This window comes from Pogona vitticeps, chromosome 1 (genome assembly GCF_051106095.1).
Source record: "Pogona vitticeps strain Pit_001003342236 chromosome 1, PviZW2.1, whole genome shotgun sequence".
Lineage (NCBI taxonomy): Eukaryota > Metazoa > Chordata > Lepidosauria > Squamata > Agamidae > Pogona > Pogona vitticeps.
The window spans coordinates 44,720,499-44,739,678 of NC_135783.1; the positions used below are offsets into that span (position 1 = coordinate 44,720,499).

Below are 19,180 nucleotides of genomic sequence, written 5' to 3' on the forward strand. Positions count from 1 at the left end.
AAATATTAACAATGCCATTCTGACTTATGGCAATCTTCCCAGGGTTTTCTAAAAAGCAAAGTGGGAGGCATATATACTGCCCCATAGTGCTTAAACCACTCTCTGGGTGGTTTACAATTTGACTATACAGGCTACACATTGCCCCCCCCCCCCGAAGCTGGGTACTCAAGTTTACCAACCTCAGAAGGATGGAAGGTTGTGTCAGCCTCAAGATGTACCTGAGCCTGTTGGGATCAAACTCAGGTCATGAGCAGAGTCTTAACTTCAATACTGCCATTTAACCACTGCACTATGAGGCTCCTTCTAGATATAAAGTGTTCAAAAGTGGATTACCAGTCCCTTGTTCTGGAGATGTTCTGAGACTGATAAGCTTCAGGATCAAACAAGTGACAAGTCATGTAATGCCATCAGCCATACACACTCTGGTTGATCCTGGCTTGACACTCTCTTAGCATGATGAGAATTCAAACTCCTGCCTTGGTGCTGCAGCTCACTAAGTTATACCGTTTTGCCTATATAAAATTTATCTACAATTTACATATCACAAATAAGAAATAATTATAGATTGGGAATGTATGCGAGGCATTTCCCCCCCCCCCAATACTTCCAGAACCTTGCTGTTGTTCCCCTGTGAACTCTTGCCTTTCTGCCTGATCAGTTTTATTTTCCCTGTAACTTCCTGCTGGCTAAAATGGAAGATGGTGGTTACATATCCAAATCTTAGAAACTGTTCACATCCAATTTTATTGTTGTACAAACCTAAACATACACTAACTTATCTAATTTTATTTTTAGATTTTTTTTGTAGTAAAGTTACAAATGAATTTTTTAGAGAATGTGTGTGGGGTGAGGTTTTTGTATGAAAGGTAACAGAGGAGAAGAGATGGAGTCCGTTTGAGTTTTTCTTCATTAAAAAAAACCTCACAGGTTTCAGCCAATAGATTACTTGTGGCCTCCTTGCTGGGTTTGATTTGATGTTTTCAGTTCATTTGATTTTATGTGAAAGAAAGAAACAAAGGTGGACAATTCTGAAAGTTAGAAATAACCATGTGTGTAGACAGAAATGTTATTTCTCAATATAACTCTGATCTAGAGTTATATTTGGTGTAAGAGTGTGGGGGAGTGTGGCGTTTGGTCCAAGTCCCCCGTGGTTATCTTCCAACCACTGAGCACATGAAGGCAAACCAAATTCCTCTTCACATGCTGCCACCAGCTGATCACTAAATCAACATACTTTTCTTAAGAAAGATGAAGGTCCACTGTATTTTAAAATAAAACAGGTTTATTGATTACAGATATTTTGATTATCATTCATAAGTATCTTCTTCAGGTTTCTCAATCATCAATAACAATCTTCTATTTGATCTTACAGTTACTATTAACTCTTCTGACTAACCACACCTCAGATCTCCCAAATATCTCTCTATCTCTCCTGACTCCACATTCTGACTCTGACTCTCTCCCACTCTGACTGACTGTTCACTCTCAGGCTCTGCCTTTTTTACCTCTCTCTCGGTTCTGCCTCTCAAGAACATTATCCTACAACATGAATAATGCATGACTATTTAACATAATAAAGGTGAACGCCACAGGAAGTTCCGCACAATAGCTTCACCAAGCAAAAATAACATGGTAAAATCCACCACAGGGAGCTTTTATGTGGAAACATAAAGTTAAGGCCAAGAAATAGCAGAAAATGTTATAACTTCCATTTACCCATTTATTTCCTTCCGCTATGCTAGAATTTTTTTTTCACATTCTTACAAAGTGAACTACTGTCTTGCTTTAAAAAAGAGGTCACAAATCCAGTAAAAGATACCTGTTTGATTGATGCTTTTCTTTCCCTCTCCCTCTTATTCTCTTGCAGAGAAAGGCACAAATTACGTGCACAGCTATTTTCATCATATGGGGAGTCCTTGTTCACCTAGTCCTTCCTCCTTTTGTGTTTATGGTGACTGAAGGCTGGGATTATATTGAAGGGCTCTACTTCTCCTTCATCACCATTTCCACCATTGGATTTGGAGACTTTGTAGCTGGTAAGTAACAGCTCTGCCGTCTCAGCAGCTGGTAATACAGTGGTACCTCGCTAGATGACAACCCTGCTGTATGACGAAACCGCACAACAATGACTTTTTGCGATCGCTATAGCGATTTGCAAAACAGTCATTCCTATGGGGGGAATTCCGCTTGACGACGATTTGGTCCGTGCTTCGCGGACCGTTTATTCGCAAGACAACGATCTTTACAGCTGATCGTCGGGTTCCTAAAATGGCTGCCCTGTGTTTTCCGGACCCATGCTTCGCAGGGCAGCCATTTTAACAGCTGATCGGCGCTTGGAAAATGGCTTCCATATGGGCGATCTTTGCTGGACGACGAGGTAATTTCCCCATTGGAACGCATTAAATGGTTTTCAGTGCATTCCAATGGGGAAAGGCTTTTCGCATGACGATGATTTTGCTTAACAGCGATTTTCCTGGAACGGATTATTGTCATCATGCGGGGCACCACTGTATTAATCTTTTGCCACGTTTCATAGCAAGGCCCTCCCCCAAATGTTGTACATCCAGTATAAATGGCCACTGCTACAAGGAGCAACAATAACAGATACTCACTATACCGGTCCCTGTACTAAATGAATACTATTTGAAAAAAAAATAAGCAAAAAAATGGCTAGAGATAGAATGACCATGAAGCTAATGAAATTTAGTGTTCTGCTCCATCTTGCAGTAATCTTAAATGGGCAGGCAGCACACCATGTAATAGATACTACATCTGGGCACCTGTTGACTGCTAAACCTGTTCCGCTATCTTTAAAGCACAGTCATATCTATCCTCTGGGTCTTTTCTGTTCAGAGTAACAAAATCTGTCTCTGATTATCATTATAATTGGACTACTGCTTGATCACATTTTAAAATTTCCAGAACACCCGGATACTTATTGTTGGTATCTCATATCAGACACACATGCTGATCCTTACACAACATGCTGCAAATGAAATATTAATGTAGATTTTCTGAAATAAACTTGGTCTGTAGTCTTTGCTCCAATCTGAACTATAACAAAATGTTAAGCTGATAAACTTTCCCACAGCACTGATATGTTTTAATATCTAGGGCATGCATACATATCCAAATGTAGCCCTATAATCTTCTATGTTTTTCTTCCAGGTGTGAATCCAAACATGGATTACCATTCCCTCTACAGGTACTTTGTGGAGCTATGGATCTATTTGGGCCTAGCCTGGCTTTCCCTGTTTGTCAACTGGAAGGTCAGCATGTTTGTAGAGGTTCACAAAGCAATCAAGAAGCGGAGAAAAAAAAGAAAGGAGTCCTTTGAAAACCACCCTCCTCCCAAAAAAGCACTTCAGATATCGAACCACAAAGATGTGAACATTTTCAGCTTCCTTTCTAAGAAGGAAGAGACTTACAATGATCTCATCAAGCAGATTGGAAAGAAGGCTCTGAAAACAGGCAGTGACAAAATCTTAAACTCAGAGCAAGGCAAGCCAAACTTGCAGCATTCTGGCAAAGAACTGCAGGTGATATACTCAAGGAACCATTTGTTTGACTATGGCGAGGTTTCCCTTGGACTCCAAAATTATCATGTTATGAAGCACCTGGCAGACAAACGTGTTGGTGATAGCTCAATTGAGGGCAATGTATTTGTAAACCAGCTGGACCGGATCAGTGAGGAAGAAGGGGAAGCATGGGACTCCAGAGACTATCGACCCCTTATATTTGAGAATGCTAATATAACATTTGTAAATGAGGATGAGGATATTTCAGATGATGAAGAAACTTCCAAATCCTCTATGGACGACAATCTTCCAGAGGAACCTGAAAGCCCCCAAAAACTGGTGAAATTTCCATCTTCTGATGAATCTACCTTCACCAGTAATGAACTGGAGATATCTGTGCCTTATGAGCAGCTAATGAATGATTACAACACAGTAAATACTGCAAATGCAGAGACTTGAAGAAAGGTATATTATGCTAATGGTTTCTAGAGGATCATTTAATGCAGATTTTGAGCAGATAAATGTAAGCGAGGAAAGGAGGAACTTCAGAACTGCCATTTTCCACTGTTGTCTTCAGTCTGCAAACTGAACACATTCAATGCCTGGATGTTGTAGGCAATTGTGTTACTTAGTTTTACTTACTGTGAAGTAACAGTTCTTAACAAACTGAGGGTTTCTTTGGGGGAGTTAGAGGTTGTTGAAATCAGGAAGAAAAGCCTAGAATTACAGGTCTGATTCAGTATTGGTTTCTTTTAATTTTTTAAATTTTTTTTAATGAAGTTCTGTGATTGCAGTCAAGATGGTTTGAGTTGATTGCAGGACATGGCTGGTTACTGCACTGATCCTTCACATCTGAAGAACTGAACTGAAACCATGCTAAGGTGCAGAGAAGAAAATGTTAGTGGGTTTACCATGGTCACATAGTGAAGCTCTCTTTTCATTCTTATAAGGGATGCTTTGAGCTGAGAATGCTAAGTATTTTGAACATCAGAATTGAACTGTGTTGTCAATACTGGTTAGGGGACTTGAAAATTATCTGCTCAAGTTATACCAGCTCTATTTAGCTGCGGGCTGAAAGTTCTTGAACAAAAACCCAGAACACAGAACTGATTTTTTTTTATCAGTGTACCTTTTGTTACACAAACATACACAGACAAAAACAATTTTAAATTTAATTTTAAATATTTTGATGATTATGAAGAGCACACCTGTTTAACACCCAAAATTCAGTAATGCAGAATACTGCAAGATGATGTGGAGGATAGATTTTAAAATGAAGAAAAGCACACTAACAACCTTGTGGTCTGTTCTGGAAGTATCTTTCCACTGTCCAGACTCTCGATGAAATACTTGAATACATTTCATGTGCAGAAGAAGTCTCTAAGTAATGCTGCCCTTTTGAATGGCAGTGTGTTTCAAGATAGCAAAACAGCATGAATGAGTGTTCATCTTGAAGGATCCCAAAGCTGCTTTGTTCCTTCTTATATTTTGTGGCTCTACTAAATACTAGAGTCTTCTTCTAGAAATTCTCTAGTTTTCCACTCCAGTTGGTACTCTCAGTAGTTAATACTATTTGGGTACGATCGCAAGCTTTTCTATACATTTCTGCTGCAGGTATTTTAAATGCCTTTCTAAGTAAAATGAAAATATTATTTTTACTAAACTCCTATGTGGACATGTGAAGAATGTGAGAAGGCTTACAAAAACAGCAGACTTCAGATATCAAAGTGAGGAGCTTCAACTAACATGAGGGTTTGCATTAGCAAACATATTGACTCCATGGTTGATGTTAGTCTTACGAAGCAACAAAGTACTTATGCTTTTAAGCTGTTGGGAGTATAGCAGTAACATTGAACAAAGGATTCTAGCAGCATAAACTTTTGCTGCTAGATTCTTTGTGAATCTTTAATGGTATCTTGCACTTCCTGTTGTTTCGATCTGAAATGGAAGAATCTGTGGGCACTGAATGCGTGGGGGTGGGGGATTACGCTATAGCATGGTTAAGAAAAGTTAAATGGAATTTTTCAATACTAATCTTGAATGATTAGGTATTCTCAAAATTGCTCAGTGACTACTGCTTGGTGGGAGTGGTAGTACACTGTTCCCTTCATTAAAACTTCTCTTTATCAATCATACACTCTTATTAGAAACTCTTTTGAAGGTTAGCTTGAAGGCATTTGTTGTAAAAGATGGTCTTTCTTCATTTCTGGCTTGAAATTTGTATTGTTTGTGCAAAAACGTTTGCAAGCAAACCCAATTGAAAAAAAAGTCAATGATGTTTTATTATATTTTTCTTGAAGGGATGTTACAACTTTATAAGATTTTATACTATTAGCAAGTATGTGTTATGACTTTAGCCATGGCTGAGAGCCCAGGAGGCCACTGATCTTTCTTGTGTAGATTAGATGGCTCACGAAAAAGTGAAGATGACTTCATGAAGATGCTGCTATCTTCTGGTGTGTCTTCCATGAATAAATGGTTAAAAGCTTTCTAGCCACACTAAAAGAGAAGTAAAAATGAGGCACAACATGAATGTTTGATTCCTCTTCTGTTTCAAGTATGGCATAGGATCAGTAAAGAGATTGTGTGTGAGTTTCTCAATACATTGTTGCATTGCCTAGCTCAAGTGCTGGATTGCACAGATTGGCAGATATGACTTAAAACTGAGTACCCTCTTTGTTAAACCTCATATTTCAGTCAACATGTGAGAATTAGCTCATGTGACCTATCAAAAATACAGCTTTGGTGCTGCTTTTTAGACAAGAGTGTTTCAAACCTTCGTAAGGGATTGGTCCTGTTCTTGGTCCATAAATTCTTCTCAAGAAAACAAGGTCATATGTTCCTTGATGTACGTTGATGCAAATTTCACAAATATAAGCACAAGCTATAGTGTTTTCTGGTTTTCATACTCTACCCGGTTCTTAGAGAAAGTCCTACTAAAATTGGGGAAGACTTATTTACATAAGTACTAATAGAATTTCTGAATTCTGAACAGTTGTACCACAAGGTGTTACCTTTTATGCTTGAGAGAACTTTACACAGTGTTCATTAAATAATGGAGCCATCTTAGAGAACTCTCTGCCTTAGCACCCTACAGATCAAAGATATTGTCTTCCTTGTGTTGAGGGAAGCTTCAGTCCTCAGTAAACATTTTCTCAGACTTTTAAGTCTAGTGGGGTAAGTACTGTACTGAAAGTAAACCTAGATTGCTGCAGAGGTTTCACCAGCATGTGAAGTGCCTTTGACTAGTTTGCCTTCTCAGTTACACATTGGGAGGTATTTGTATAATATGAAACAGAACTGGTTTGGGGACCACTTGTCTTTACTTTTAAAAATGTTTAGAAAATTGCAGAGTAATAATCTCTACTCTGTATTCAAGTTAAACAATTTAGTTGCCGGGGGGCAGGGAGAGATGGCTGCTGATTTCCAAAAGGACCACATCACCAAAAGTACTTGCATGTTTTAGAGAAAAAGGAAGTATTCTCTAACCAATATCTACAAGAATGTAGATCATAAAAAAATTAGTAATGCTGCTTTTCCTTGCTTCTTGGTGGCCCACCCAGTTTATTGAATCACAAAAACCTAGCATACTGCTAGTGGCTGCTGAACTTTAGGCTGTTGCTGGGGGAAAATATAATTCCAAGAATTGGACCAAAAATTCAAACAGCTTGACTTCTTTTCACTCAGTAGAATGCAGAATTCTCATATGACCATAATTAGCCAGACATGAGGCCATTCCAAGGGCTCAGACTGTATATTCAGAAATCTTACAGTAAGGTTATGATCAGATAGGAATTTACTCTTGAAAATACAGGGCTGGTCTCACCATACACCTACAATTTTGCTGCTTGATTTCTGTGTATATTCAGTACAAAACTGATCCACAAATATTTATTTTCTGCAGTGAGATTATGAAGAAATATATAATTCCACCTTTCCTTTTAAAACAAGATACTCGGTTAATTTGGCACAGTTATGAAACCCGTATAGTGGTCCAAAACTATTCAATCGGATTTTTAAAAGTGCCTTCTTACTATGGAGCTATTATTCACACAAATGCTGGCAATGGATGTTCCAAAATATTAAACAAAAACCTTAATTTACTGTCGTGTCATTATCCTGAATAGTGTTTGACTCATCCTGCTAGTTTATTGGAATCATACAGATTAAACTACACCAGCATCTTTTCTGAAAGTAGAAGCAAAAGAGCAATACATGACTCTGTTGATCTTAAAAAGTTGCCTAGCATCTTGATTCATCTTTAGTTTTCATGCCTTCTGTGCTGCACTGAACTTTTAAAACGAGGGTGGCTGTCTTTCATATGGTTCCTGAAGTATGTACAGTCTGGATGATCTCATCTCTGCCACTCCATCATGGGACAGATAGAACTGTTCTTTTGTTGTTATTGTTGTTCTTGACTTGCGTCACTGGAATCACTGTATGTAAATATTACTTTGTAAAATGTAATTTATTTCAACTTTTTTTCCCAATAAAAAAGTGGACTTTTTTTAACAAAACAGAAGTTTTGTTTCTTATTCTTAGTGGAAACTGAAAGACTGAAGGTAAACACTGGGCTGATCTAATTACTTGTTTTATTGAGCAGCTGCAAAGATTCTGTGCTCAAAAGGAGACAGAACCCAATAAAGTGGGCTAGCTCTTGGCACAGATGTTCATGGTTAAAACAAAAAGGGAGATCAGAGAGATCAGAAAGCATCTCCAGACTGGCAGAATGGATAGTAAAAATTTGCAGCCATTCAATAAAGATAAACATAGAGTGATACATTATGAACAGTGAAGCTAAATTCTTGCTTCATATGTATATGCATGCACAGTGAAAGATACAGGCTAGATTACAACCCAAACCATTCAGTACACCTAAAAGTACTTTTCAGATAGAATATATTTCAACTATGAAATTTGGTAGAATAAGGCATAGTAATGACTGTCAACTTGAATGGCTTAAAAGGGGGGTCAGGCAAAATATAAGACTATCAACATGTCATGGAGTCTATATATTACTTCCAGTGCCAGAAGCATGCCTCTAAACATCAATTGTTGGATAATCCATGTTGGAGGGTGCTGTTAAAATCACATATGTGGCAGTCTGATTGCTAACAAGAACAAAAATCTTAACCTAAAGAGACTTTTGGTCTGAATTAGCTGGATTGTTCTTAAAGTATCTGTTTATTCTGTATAAGAAGCTATGCATACTTTGTGTAGATGGACCTACTGGGTTTCTTTAGAATCTACACTAATGGATAACATCCGTGAGAATCTGAAGTGTTAACAAGTTTGTTCTACCATAGAGGGACAGAATTTTTAAAGCAAATTGTTCATTCTGCTATTTTTTTTTTCTGAAACAAACGAAGTCTTGTTTCTTGCCTCTCTGCAGTGATGGAAAAAGTTGCAACCACCACTTTGCATAATGCACAATCTTGAATAAGCAGCACACTTTGAATCTGCAGCAACATTAATGTGGATATTATAAGCTTCATTATCATGTAAACCCTAATTGCATTTTTAGGAGGAGGATTATTTATTCATTTATTTGTATCATTTGTTGCCTGCCTTTTCCTTGGTGAAAGGCCCCAAGGCAGCTCACTATGTTAGAACGGGTAAAACTAAAAACAGAATAAATTACTGATTTTAAAATAATTAAACATGACAAATTAAAAATCCTTTAAGTAATTTTAAAACATGTCAAAAGAGTATAAAATCCAACTTTAAAAGGGGAAAGAGTAGCATCCAAGATCAGTTATAGTTACTCAAAATTATTTGAAGCCTGCTTGAAGAAGTGGGTGGAATGTCAGTGGAAGGACAAAAGGGAGGGAGCCAACCTGACCTTCCAAGGTAGAGCATTCCATTAGCTGGGAGCAGCCACAGAGAAGGTCCTCTCTCATGTCCCCATCAAATGTTCCTGCAGTGGCAATGGGATTGGGAGAAGGGCTTCCTCTGCAGGTCTTAAGGTCCTGGAAGGTTCATATGGGCAGATACTGTCCTTCAGATAGCCTGGCACCAAACCATGCCGTGCTTTATATGTGACAACCAGCACTTTGAATTAGGCCTGGGGTGCAGTTCTTGTAGCAGGGGCATTATCTGTCCCTATAACTTCCCCCAGTCAGCAGTCTGGCAGCAGCATTTTGAACCATCTGAAGTTTCTAAACTGATTTCAAAGGCAGCCCCATGTAGAACACATTACAAAAATCCAAGCAGGATGTAACTCAGGCATGTGCCACTGTAGTCAAATAAGATTTCTCAAGAAACGCATGCAGCTGGCACAACAGTTTTAACTGTGCAAATCTAATCTGGGCCTCCACTGAAATTTGGGCGACCAGGCTTAGGGATGAATCCAGGAATACATTCAAGCTGTAGATCTGAGTTTTCAAGGGGAGTGTAACCCCATCCAGCAGAGGCTGCATCCCTATTCCATCATTTGCCTTTCAACTGACAAGGAGCACCTCCATCTTGTCTGGATACAGTTTCAAATTTTTTGCTCTCATCCAACCTATCACTGGTATCAGGCATCAGTTTAGAACTAAGAGAGTTTCTTGGAAAAAGAGGGAAAGGGCTTGTGTCATTAGCATACAGTTGATACTGAACCCCAAAACTCCAGGCAGTCTCCCCCAGTGGTTTCATGTATATGTTAAATAGCATGGGGGACAAAACAGAACTCCGGGGGACGTCATAGGCTGATGTCCAGGACGTGGAACAGAATCCTTCAGCAACACCTTCAGAGTTCTTCCCTCTAGGAAGGATCAAAACCATCATAAAGCAATGCCTCCCAGTCCCATCCTAGAGAGTCAACTCAGAAGGATACCACAGTCAATGGTTTCAAAAGTCATTAAGAGGTCCAGCAGAGATGCATTCCTTCTGTTCACTTCCTGACATCGATCATCCAACAAAGTGAGAAACGCTGTCTCTGTTCCATTGCCAGGCCTGAAGCCAGATTGAAATGGGTCTAGAGACAATCCACATTCATCTAGGAATCCTTGGAGCTGAGAAGCCACCATATACTCTAGTATCTTGACCAGAAATTATTTAAGACTGGCTGATGATTGTTCAGTAAAGTGAGCCTCCTTTAAGCATGCTGGCACCCTGCCTTGATACAAGGCAGCATCCATTACTCCTCATGGCCAGTCCCGCTCTGGCTGCTTTTAAAAGTCAGGAAAGACAAGGAGCCAACACACAAGTGATGGCTTTCACCTCTTCTTCAAGAATCCTATCCACAGCTTCAGGCTGCACCAGTTGCAATGTATCTGTTCTAACAGGTCAAGCAGAGGACAAAGTTACATCCACAGGATCTGCATCAACTACCACATACAGGTCAAAATGAATAGGGTATGCATTGAGTTCCTGGCCACTTGAAATAACCCCATTGCATGACTCTGTACAGATACAATGGTGGTTCCTTCTGCTGAAGTGTAAACAAACATATTTCCAAATACCTCACCTTTGTGGCACTTGTGGAGAAATGGGGGTGATGGAACAATGTTGCAAACATATGAAAATGTGAGAGGTGGTGTCATTTAGCAAGTTAACTTAAACAGACGAGTATTAAGTCTTATCCTGTTCAGTAGCTTTAACCTCAACACAGGAGTGCATGCAGAAGACATCACACCTTTTCCTTAAAAATAAAAAAAATAAAAAAATAAAAAATGATGATTTTAAATGCTTAACTGAAAGATGCCCTGCTCGATGTAACATCAAATCAAGAAATGCCCCAATCCTCACATGACTCACATCCGATATGCAATACAGGTCATAAATATGCAAATATTCAATATGCAACACTGGGGAAGAAGAGCCAATGCGACCTTATTATGCTATACTAATTACTTTTTATCTTGTTTGGACACCTTTCCAATACCAGAAAGCCTTTGCCTGAGGCTGTTTCTACCATGCTGCTTATTTCAGTTGTACAGCAGTAGCACAACTGCACTCACATGGTGCATTACAATACCACCTACAGTACATGTTCCACAACTACTAGTGATATAAATGTAGTTTTGAAGTGGTATCCATGTCAGTCAGTTCAAGCATATGTGATAAGAGCTCTGGAACGACTGGAAGGGAGAGTGGAACTGGCAGCAGCAGTGGACACACAAGTGGACAGTCCAGTCCCAGGGCACCAGACCCTTGTTACACCCATCTCTAGTCTTAAGTCATTACTAGGAGTGAAATGTGGCATTGACTAGCACAATTTGTGACCAGACATTGTCTCTCTATCTTGAGGCCATGTATAAATGTTTGCCATTTCTTTTTTTTATGTCTGAGGACTTGATCCATGAAAGGTCACATTAAAATATAGCAATTAGTCTTCAAGGTGCCATCATGTTTTTGTCTTCTTCATCGTCTTTTTCTTTCTTTCTTGTCTGATAGAGTCACACAGACTGAAACTTGGGGGTTGTTCTGTGATGGACAGCACTCAGAACACTCCTGTCAGTCAGATCAGAGCTCTGATGTGGGAGCCAATGACATGACAGGAGGGGCGGAACCAGGGAAATAAAAGGAGACAGAAAAAGAACAGTTTAGGCAATTAGGGCCCTGGTTGTGTTAGAGAGAAGAGTAACAGAGAGATAAAGAAAGAGATTGAAAAGATAGGAATAGGATAAGCCTGGGAAAGTTTATGGGGTTAAGATTGGAAAGAGTTAAAAGTGCTAAGAAATGAATAAATAGTTGCATATATAAATACCTTGATTAAAGTGAATCTACATAAGCAAACTTATATGTAATCAAAGCAACGTTTATTGAATGAATAATAAAAGACCATCCATGATTTACTTTATATGATTTACCTACAAACACATAAATAAACATTGTTATATTGTATAACACTGATCTAATAGTCATATTTGGTACAGAGAGGAACATATCCTCTGGTGGCAGTGAAAAAGGGAGAAAAGTACATTTCATGCCTGAAAGGGAACCTGGGTGTGTAGAAAAACAAACAGGGGGACTAGGGGTGTGTGACATGTTCCTATTAAAATGAAGGCAATTGACTAAAAAGCTAATTACTCATTGTGGCAACAACAAACGTTTCAGTCATGTCACTGGCTCATTTTGATTTTGATTAAAAATAACATATATGTGTCTTTGTTCAAACTGTGCCTGTGAAATACTGTATTCTGTTCCCTTAAAATCACCCATTTGTTACATGTATTCCTTTGCTGCTAATGAACAAAATCAAGCTTTTCATTAAACAGCCTTTGTCCTTATCTTATCTGTACAAATTACAAATTACAAAATACAGTAGTTTCTGGGTGTATAAGGAAACAAGGCCTTCTAATGATGGATAAGAAGAAATCAACTGTATTTTTGTGAGTTAGATATGTATTAATCATAATGGCCACCAGCCTTTTTCTTTTGAACCATGTACACAACAGTCCATTCTATGCATGGTTCCCTCATTTCACACTGCTTGTGCTGTTGGAATATCTCAAGATATAACATTCTACCCACTGTGGGTTAATATCTTTAAAGACCTCACCTTTACCTTATTGATTATGGCTCTATAAAGCTTTGTCTCTCTCCCTCCCCTTCACCCTTTGATGGTGCTGACTGACTAATCTCAATAATATATGATACTGTCGTGCCCTGCTTAATGATTACCCTGCATTACAACGAATCCGCTTCACGACGATGTTTTTGTGATTGCAATTGCGACCGCAAAATGATGGTCTAAATGGGGTTTTTTCGCTTTGCAAAGATCGGTTCCCTGCTTCAGGAACCGATTCTTCACATTACAACGATCAAAACAGCTGATCGTTGGGTTTTCAAAATGGCCACCGGGTGCTCAAAATGGCTCCCCGCTGTGCTTAGGGACAGATTCCTTGCTATACAGGCACTGAAAATGGCCACCATATGGAGGATCTTCACTGGACTGTGAGTTTTTAGTCCATTGGAATGCAATAACGGAGTTTTAATGTGTTTCAATGGGCTTTTTAATTTCGCTTTACGACATTTTCGCTCTACAGCGGTTTTGCTGGAACGAATTAACTCCGTTAAGCAAGGCACCACTGTATTATATTCTTGTATAGAAGACCATGAGACTCTATTAGTAACCATATATAAAACAGCTAAAGGACTACACGGTGCTCTAAAAAGAAAATACTTCACTAGATCAAGTAAGAATGTAATATTTTGAAGGAAAGATTATGAGAATGAAAGACAGAACTAGCACTGATGAGCATTTGGATGAAATGTTGAAACTTGTCTCAGAGCTTCAATCTGCAGGGGCAGAAATATCTGATTCTGAGTTCCATACTTGTATGTTATATGTTACATAATCTTTTGCAAATCAGAAAGCCATGTTCAAATGTACTGCAAAGGTGGATCTGAATTATATAATTGCCTACCTGAGAGACTCTGGACTTAAAAGGGCAATAGATAACATGCCTGAAAAAAATGCCTGTATTAAGAATGAGACCTGAACCTAAAGAAAGGTGATGTTACATATGTTCAAAGGTTGGACACATTGCCAAATGTTGCAGATTTAAAGATGCAGGAGCTCAAATACCCAGAGGTGCAAGTGTTTGTATTGAAAGAGCAGCCCCTAGTGCCTGAGGACATTTTAGCAGTCATGAACATTTCAGACCACCACGAGGCAGATGAAGTATAAAATACAAGCAAAGATTCAATGATGACAAAAATGCTCATAATAATAACCAGGTGTTCCAAACATCTGATTACCAAGTTGTGAATGGCAAGAGACATTTCCTTCTTGATAGTGGCAGTTTCATACATTTTTGTCGAGTTCGAGAAAGCTTCAGTCAACTTGATACAGAGAACAGACCAAAGATATTACAAGCAAACCAGCAAATATTAAATGTGCTTGGAACTGGAACAGTACCTTTAAAGGTTCTCACTTCTAAAAATGAGGTGGTGAACCTTACATTAACAAACGTTGCTTTTGTCCCTGAAGCCTCAGATAATTTACTTGGCACTAAAAGGATTGTAAAGAATGGTTATATTGTAATACTTAAAGGTGACTCAGGAAAAGTTATCAATGACAGAACTGGTCTAGTACTTAAGGTTGATGAAAATGATGGTTTCCATTATATAGTTAATGTTAGTGAAGATTTAAATACTGTAGTAGATGAAGGAAGATCTATATGTCAAACTAGGCAAGATACTTGTGATAATGAAACTTGTCTTTATTCATGGCATGTAAAACTGGCACAAAGAAACATGCAAAGTATTGAAAAATTATTGACAGAATGTGGAACTGATGCTTCTAAATGTGATAAGTCAAAAGAAAAATGTGAAATTTATATACAGTGGGGTCTTGACTTAAGAACGGCCTGAGCTAAGAACATTTTGACTTAAGAACCACTGTCATAGGAAAATATTGACTTGACTTACATACTTAGATTTGAGTTAAGAACTGAAAAAAACACCACGTGGGAGGCAGGGAAAATGCAAAATTTGAACTTTCAGTTAACTGTTGGCCAGTGAAAAGGGTGCCTGTCTGCTTCCTCACTCCTCCCAGCATTTAGAGAGTGGATTGGGAGACAGTCTTCGGACTGCCTGGTACTGCACTGCCTGGACTGTATTTTCCCTGCCTTCCCTGAACCTTTCTTGACCTAAGAAAAAAAAGAAACAAAATATCTCCCTCTAGTGGTCAAAGGCAAAATAGCAGCTTCCCATTAGTTTCTATGGACGGAAAAGAGCAGATACGGATCAAATGGTTTTCAATGCATTCCTATGGGAAATGCAGATTTGACCTGAGAACTTTTTGACTTGAGAACCGCCTTCCAATACGGATTAAGTTCTCAAGTCAAGACCCCACTGTAAAAGCAAAGGGAACTGCTCCCAGTTATACAGGACAGAATAATATACAGCATTAAAGAGTTTCTAGAAGAGGTCTATTTAGATTTAGTGGGTCCCATGCCATTATCCGCAGGCAAAAATAGTTATTTTCTTACCTTCACTGAATCTAAAAGTAAATATACTTATGTATACATACTAAAAAGTAAAGGTGAGACTCTTGAGAAGTTCAAATGCTATGTAGCTGCAATTAAAAATAGATTTGGCAAAGCACCCTTAGCATTACATACTGATGGGGGTGGAAAATATAGTAATGCAAATTTCAGGAGATTTTTGGAACAGGAACGTATAGAACATAAAGTAAACATATCCCACTCCCCACAACAAAATGGATGTTCTGAAAAACTGAACCATTCATTGCAGGAGATGTCTAGATCTATGCTAATACAAGCTGGATTACCAAATTCTTTGTGGGCTAAAGCAGTAGTAACAACAATTTATATGCATAATAGAGTTCCTAGCAGAGTAACAGGTAAAATACATTTCGAATTATGGTTTGGAAATAGACCTGGTTTAAAGCATATACAGTGGTACCTCACAATACGAACGCCTCGCGCCACGAAAAACTTGCAAGACGAAAGTGTCTTGTGATTTTTCCATGACTCGCAAAACTGCTTTTCCCATGGCCATGCTTCACAAGATGATTATTTTTCATCTTGCAGTCATTTTCGCAAGATGGCAATCGTCTTGCGAGGCATCTCATAGGAATGCATTGAAGGCAATTTCAATGCATTCCTATGGGAAACCACGCTTCGCAAAACAAATGTTTTCACAGTACAAAAAGACTCGAAGAACGAATTGTTTTCATCTTGCGTGGCACCACTGTAAAAGTTTTTGGTGATGAAGCATATACACATGTCCCAAAAGAAAGGAGAGGGAAACTTGATTCTCGAGCTGAAATTGGAATTATTGTTGGTTACCCCATTGGAGGGAAAGGGTACAGAATCTGGAACCCTGAAACTTCTGAGATTTAATGTTGTAATGTTGTATATGTAGATGAAAAACGTATAAAGCAACAGAGAAATGAATCTATAGTGGCATCTGATCTACAGAATACAGAGACTTTTACAAAAATTGGTCAAGAATTGGTCAAGATGGACCTGCTGGTCAACTGGCAGTTCCATCTTCTGAAGATGTTATCAGAACAGAAGGGGAAGCAGAAACCGGACCAAGGGAAACAGAAATAACAACCTCTGTAAGGATTAATAAAAGCAAACCTCCAGAAAGATATGGATTCTGTGAAAACCTGCATATAATAAACGAACCAGCAAACTGGAAAGAGATCAGTAAATTACACATTTCAGAGAGAAATCGAAAGAAACCATGGAAGAAGAATATCAATCTCTACAGGAGAAGCAAGTTTGGACTCTCACAGATCTACCTCCTGATAGACAAGCTATTGGAAGTAAATTGGTTTGCAACTGGTCCAGAATCGAGCTGCGCGGCTGGTGAGTGGTGGAGCCGCTAGAGAGCACATCAAGCCGATTCTGTTTAATTTACATTGGTTACCAGTTGCTGCCCAGGCCCAATTCAAAGTGCTTGTTTTGACATATAAAGACCTAAACGGCTTGGGCCCTGGATACTTGAAGGATCGCCTCCTTCCATATGAGCCTACCCGGCAGTTAAGATCTAGCCAGTGGGCCCTTTTGAAAGAGCCATCCCTCAAAGAGGTAAGAGGGATGGCTTGTAGACAAAGGGCCTTCTCGGCAGCTGCCCCCAGAGTATGCAACGCCCTCCCAACTGAAATTTGTCTGGCGCCGACGCTGATGACATTTCGGCGCCAGGTCAAAACCTTCCTGTTCCAGAAGGCTTTTAACTGAAATAACATCAACTGTGGGTTCTGATGGCAATTTTAATTGTATTTTAATCTTTATCTTTTATTGTATTTTTATTGAATTTTAATTGTTGTAAGCCACCCAGAGACCTTTGGGTAGAGTGGGTGGCATATAAGATATAAATAAATAAATAAATAAATAAATAAATAAATAAATAAATAAATAAATAAATAAATAAATAAATAAATAAAATCCAGAAGACAGTGTGGATAGTATAAGGCATGTCTGGTTGCAAAAGGTTTTTCCCAGAAATATGGAGTTGACTATTTTGATACATTTGCACCAGTAATCAACTATACAGCACTCAGGACACTTCTTAGTGTAGCAAGTTCAAGAAATATGTTCGTGGAACATCTAGATGTTAAAACAGCATTCCTTAATGGAGACCTTTCAGAAGAAATTTATATGGAGCAACCTGAAGGATTTCAAGAAATAGGACAAGAAAATCTTGTTTGTAAACTTAACAAGAGTGTGTATGCCCTTAAACAATCAGCCAAATGTTGGTATGATAAATTAACAAATCTCCTACATTGCCAAGGATTTAAGGAAGGGAAGGCTGATCCTTGTCTATATATAAGACTTAAGGATGGACAGTACCAATATATTCTAACATATGTAGATAATTTATTAATATGCTGCCAACATAAAGAAGACATTAAAGAGAGAGCTGATAATTTGAGAATTTAAATAGAGATTATACAACTAGGAGAACTAAAACAATATCTTGGAATGGAAGTTGAAAGACTCAATGATGGAAGTTTTCTTTTAAGCCAGAAATGAAAAATCATGGATCTCATTGAACCAATTGGCATGAAAAACTGTAAAACAGTGAGTACTCCACTAGAACCAGCCTATTTGAAAGTGAAAGACGGACAGCCACTTAAAAATAACAGTGAATATCAAGAAGCTATAGGCAAGGTCCTTTATTTAAATAAAACTGCAAGGCCTGATATTACAGCAGCTGTTAATATTTTAAGCAGAAAAGTGAGCTGACAGAACCATCATGACTGGAGAGCCATAAAGAGAGTGGCAAGATATTTGAAAGGAACAAAAGATTTAAAATTAAAGATATCACCTTGTGAAAAACCTAGATTAATTGGATATATGGATGCTAGTTGGGGAGAAAAATCAACAGATTATAAATCAACCAACAGATACCTGTTTTATTATGGAAATAATCTTATTGACTGGACTAGTAGAAAGCAAACTATCGTGGCCCAATCTTCAGCAGAGGCAGAATGTATATTTTATTTATTTATTTATTTATTTATTTATTTATTTATTTATTTATTTATTTATTTATTTATTTATTTATTTATTTATTTAACTTATATGCCGCCCACTCTACCCAAAGGTCCCTGGGTGGCTTAAAACAATATCAGCAACAACTTCTTGTAATGAGTTGGAATGGATCTTTAATCTCTTAAGGCAGTGGTCTCCAAACTCGGGCCTCCAGATGTTTTTGGACTTCAACTCCCAGAAATCCTCGCCAGAAGAGGTTGTGGTGAAGGCTTCTGGGAGTTGAAGTCCAAGAACATCTGGAGGCCCAAGGTTGGGGACCATTGTCTTAAGGGATTTTGAGATTGATGAACCTATACCCATAATGATGTTTGAGGACAATCAAGCTTGTATTACAATATGTAAATCAGAAAGTACAAAAGCCAGAAGCAGAGCAATAGGACTAAAATGTCAGCTTGTGAAGGATTTATACTAGAAGGGATTTATTGATATCAAATATTGCCCTACTAATGAAATGGTGGCGAATATTTTGACAAAACCACTGATGAAAGAGAAATTTGTATATCTTCATGAAATGTTAAATATGCTTGATGTAAATAACAACAGAATTGATAATGGTTGATATTATTATGTAGCCCAAATGTATTCATGTTACATCTTGAGATGTTGGAATATCACAAGATATAACATTCTACCCACTGTGGGTTAATATCTTTAAAGATCTCAGCTGTACTTTACAATCAATAAGGCTCTATACAGCGT

At 38.3% G+C, this 19,180-nt stretch overlaps 2 protein-coding genes across 3 annotated transcripts in view; both read left to right on the forward strand.

Annotated features, from left to right (window-relative positions):
- Positions 1-8,040, forward strand: part of KCNK5 (potassium two pore domain channel subfamily K member 5) — a 52,276-nt gene extending 44,236 nt beyond the window's left edge. For both annotated transcript variants that reach the window (XM_020785066.3, XM_078383034.1), the window contains exons 4-5: positions 1,868-2,036; positions 3,169-8,040. In XM_020785066.3, coding sequence (XP_020640725.1) covers positions 1,868-2,036; positions 3,169-3,977 — 978 coding nt within the window. In that variant the 3' untranslated portion in view covers positions 3,978-8,040. The remainder of the gene's footprint in view (positions 1-1,867; positions 2,037-3,168) is intronic.
- Positions 1-19,180, forward strand: part of LOC144586395 (uncharacterized) — a 593,808-nt gene that overhangs the window by 554,116 nt on the left and 20,512 nt on the right. The gene's annotated exons all lie outside the window — the stretch shown is intronic.